Raw genomic sequence first — 3,609 nt, forward strand, 5'->3', positions numbered from 1 at the left:
GAGTGCTTGTATTATTGCTAGGCTGCTCGCATGTAAGTCTGCAGCAAAAGCACTGTGTTTGAACATCTTGGTTTTTTCTTTTCTTTTTTGCACTGTTTTGTAATTGCCCAAATTTGAGTCGAGATACATAAATAGCTTTAGACCCAGTCTTTGTCCTCGATCCAATGAAACAAAACATGAAAGAGAAGAAAAGATAAAGGGCATAAAAAGCCTAAGCAGAGGGCCTCTTTTGATTTTTACTTTGATGGCAATGGAGGCCATATGTTTTTGTTCCTTCCTTCTTTTACATGTATGCTCTTTAGCGTCTTGATTGCCACGAGACTAGAAGAATCTCATGCAGTTTAACAAGTTCGAAGAGACCAAAGACCAAAGCAGTACATCAACCCCACCAAAAGAATCCATAGAAAAGGACTAACACAAGATGCGAGAGCAGTGCCTTTCACTTTATTTATTTATATATTTTCATGGACTCAACACCTTTAATTGATGGATTCACTTTAGTGCTTCTTTTACTTGTATTTTTGCTAGTAGTTTTGGCAATTCATGCCGCCTTTTGTTGTAATTATAAAAAGAACTCAAGAACATAATTAGAACATGAATATATATTAACAAAAAAGTTGGAATAAATAAGAGCCCAAGGTGGATTGATTGATAGAGATCGGTGCATGTCCTCTCTCCATGCATGGCTGCTCGAAAAGATATGTTTGGTTTTGGAATTATGTTCCATGTTCCATATGCTTTCTTCTTTGCTCTAGCAAGCTAGCAAATCATGATTGATGTACATCCCTGTCTTCTCTCTCACACTTTAATTAGATAATTTTTTTTAAAACAAGAACATGTAAAATTAACACTAGAGTATAGTTATTGTAGAGGCTGCCTAATCTATCTTTCCCTAGATTCTTTCGAGCATAGTTTGTGTGACAAGCTTCTTTTCCTTTAACCCCCAAAACATCTCTCCCATAAACAATTTGTGGAAGTAAAAAAATAAATAAAAAGACTTGATGCTGGGATTGTCAAACAAATTCATCACGACCAGGAGCATTTTATAGTCCCATTTATAAAGAATACATACAAGACGCACAGCAGACATCTTGTCTCATCGTTTTGCTTGCAGAAGCTTCTCAAACTAAGATGCCTAAGCTCGTCCTGGTGGTCGTTTGGAGTTCCCTGCTCTCCTGAAAAAAAGAATATAATGATAAACAAAACAGAAAAGAACAGAAGCAACTAATAATGGTCTTAATCATCATGATCACATGGCTAATTGTTTTAAAATGTCCAGTAACTAATTCTGCCGTATATATATCTAACTTCACGGGGTCCTGAAGTTAACGATTATGTAAATCTCTAATGGCTATCATATTAGCAACCACAAAATTTGAACTTGAGATCATGGATATTTTGATAGTTTTTGAAGTTGTACTTTAAAAAAAATTATAAATTATAGTTTTTTTAATTATTATTTCAAAAGAGAGTTTTTTAGTAGAATAATTGATATAAAATTATAATGCGTATTGATGAATTAAACGCGTGCAGTTCTATAATTGGGGTAGAACACAAACCTCACCTCACCTCAGCCTAATTTAAAGCACTTTTCCATGCATGCTTTTCAAGTAACCATTATTTGTTTGTAATTATGATCCGTTGATGCATGTAATTGGACAAAGTTCAATGAAAAGGGAAGCATAAAAAGAGTTAAAGAAAAGACACCATGAAAAAGGTTAATTTAAAGGCCTCGTAAATGTGGAGAACAAAGTAAAATGTCTCTTATCTTTGAATAAACAAGTCTGTGGGTGACGGATGGAATAAAGTGAAGACACAAGCTTTATTTGCCTTTAATTTGTAATTCAAACTTGTATAATGTTTCTATAATCCTTGCTAGTCGCTGGAGATCAATGTAACAGTTTCTTTTTATATATATATAGTGAGAGATATGACATCAACTTAGACTTATCTCCTGTTTCTTTCTCCATGCGGCTTGTACGTTTTTGGCATATATATAATAATATAATATCTCCTGGATTATCAATAATAATGACAATAAATAAATAAAATGGACTCTCTCCCTGAACCTAATTTAGGGTTCGCTTGTTCACGTTGTGCACTGTATTAAGAGTATGAATTTCATGTTTTTAACATGGTACATATTTATTTTTTTTCTAATTTTATATAAAATTAATAACGAATAAGAAGTCAAATAATGAAATAATTTTCACACAATATAATAAATTCTGGTTATCAACAAATTCTAGCTTAATTGATATATCAGTGTCTCCTCTATTTTAAAAAAAATTCAAATTCAAACTTCTCGTGTGTAACAACAAAGAAAAATCTTGTTTACTGATAATTAATAAATATATAGTATACCAGCTAGATTTGAAAAAGTGAAAAAATAAATGAAGAAACACAAATATAAATGAAAAACGTACAATACGCATGCATATATATATATATTCGGCTATAAACAGGTTTCCTTCAGCGAAAGAGTTGTTGCTGTATATGGTGTACGTACCTGTTGTGAATAGGATCTGGACCGTTAGGAACTCTTCTCTTGCTCATCATGTAGTTGAGATCCAACTCCGAATTGTAAACAAGCTTCTCTCTTCCTATCACATCCTTTTCATGATCATCTTTCAGGTCATTTTGAGTAGCCTGGGCACTATTTAGCCTGCTGGTTGTCATTTTGGACGCTGCTCCACCTTCCAAGGCTCCAACCAACAAGAGCATTACAAACACCACCGTTGCAATCCCCCCGAGCAACACCTTGAAAGACAAAGAGCAACTTCTACCACTACCACCCATATATATCTTCTCTTATTTTGTCCCTGTATAATCTGTTCTTCCTACCTAGCTTGTAGGTACTTATTGGGGTACAGGTGAAGGACAAATCACACGAAGATTACTAATTTTGCTTGATTTCTTTGATGCGTATACATGGGACTAGCGAGAAGAGAAGAGAGAGGGTGAGAGGCAAGAGAGCATTGGGCTAAGGCAAGAATTCTTCTTCTGCTTCTTCTTCTTCTTCTTCTTTAGAGGGGTTCTTACTTTGAGGATTAGGGTGGGTTGGTGTTCTTTATAGGTTGGAGCGATTCTGTTGCACTTTCTCGAACCTTGGGAGGCGGAGAGAGAGAGAGAGAGAGCGCTAGGTATCTAGTTGGGTTTCGAACATTACAAGGAGGGAACGTACGTCTTCACTTTATAGTTTATACTGATATATACTGACGATAAGGTCCCAATACTCTTTAATTTCCTTTTGCTTTGATATTGTGTATTTTCATGCAGCTATATATATACCTTATCGTACCCAATAATTTAGTAGTGATAATGACATTAACAAGTAGCTACACTACCAGAAAATTAGCGAAAACCGACGAAATTACCGATGAAATTTTTTCATCAGTAATTTTTACCGATGGAAATAATTGCATCTCTAATTTTGTTGGTATATACTGACAGATCATTTCCATCGGCATTACGGTCGTATATACCGATGAAATACATCCATCGGTATATACTCACAGTATTGCCGATAGATTATATAGATTTTTGAAAAGTTGTAATGGTGTGATGACTTGGATTTTTTTCAAATGATTTTACTAATGGAATGACATA

At 34.4% G+C, this 3,609-nt stretch overlaps 1 protein-coding gene across 1 annotated transcript; it reads right to left on the reverse strand.

The window, feature by feature from the left end:
- Window positions 1–773: 773 nt before the first annotated feature.
- LOC118045466 (CLAVATA3/ESR (CLE)-related protein 25) lies at window positions 774–3,158 on the reverse strand. Its single transcript, XM_035054115.2, has 2 exons — window positions 2,510–3,158; window positions 774–1,175 (listed from the first exon to the last, which is right to left on the reverse strand). The coding sequence occupies exons 1-2, from the start codon at window positions 2,797–2,799 to the stop codon at window positions 1,136–1,138; spliced, it is 330 nt and encodes a 109-aa protein (XP_034910006.1). The 5' UTR covers window positions 2,800–3,158; the 3' UTR covers window positions 774–1,135.
- Between the last annotated feature and the right edge of the window lie 451 nt (window positions 3,159–3,609).

This window comes from Populus alba, chromosome 10, assembly GCF_005239225.2.
Source record: "Populus alba chromosome 10, ASM523922v2, whole genome shotgun sequence".
NCBI lineage: Eukaryota > Viridiplantae > Streptophyta > Magnoliopsida > Malpighiales > Salicaceae > Populus > Populus alba.

Bases quoted from the DNA above. Each gene is read 5' to 3' on its own strand.
- LOC118045466 (XM_035054115.2), bottom strand. From the start codon at position 2,799: ATGGGTGGTAGTGGTAGAAGTTGCTCTTTGTCTTTCAAGGTGTTGCTC. The intron at 1,176-2,509 runs GTACGTACACCA...TCTTTTTTTCAG, and splicing joins CCAGATCCTATTCACAACAG to GAGAGCAGGGAACTCCAAAC.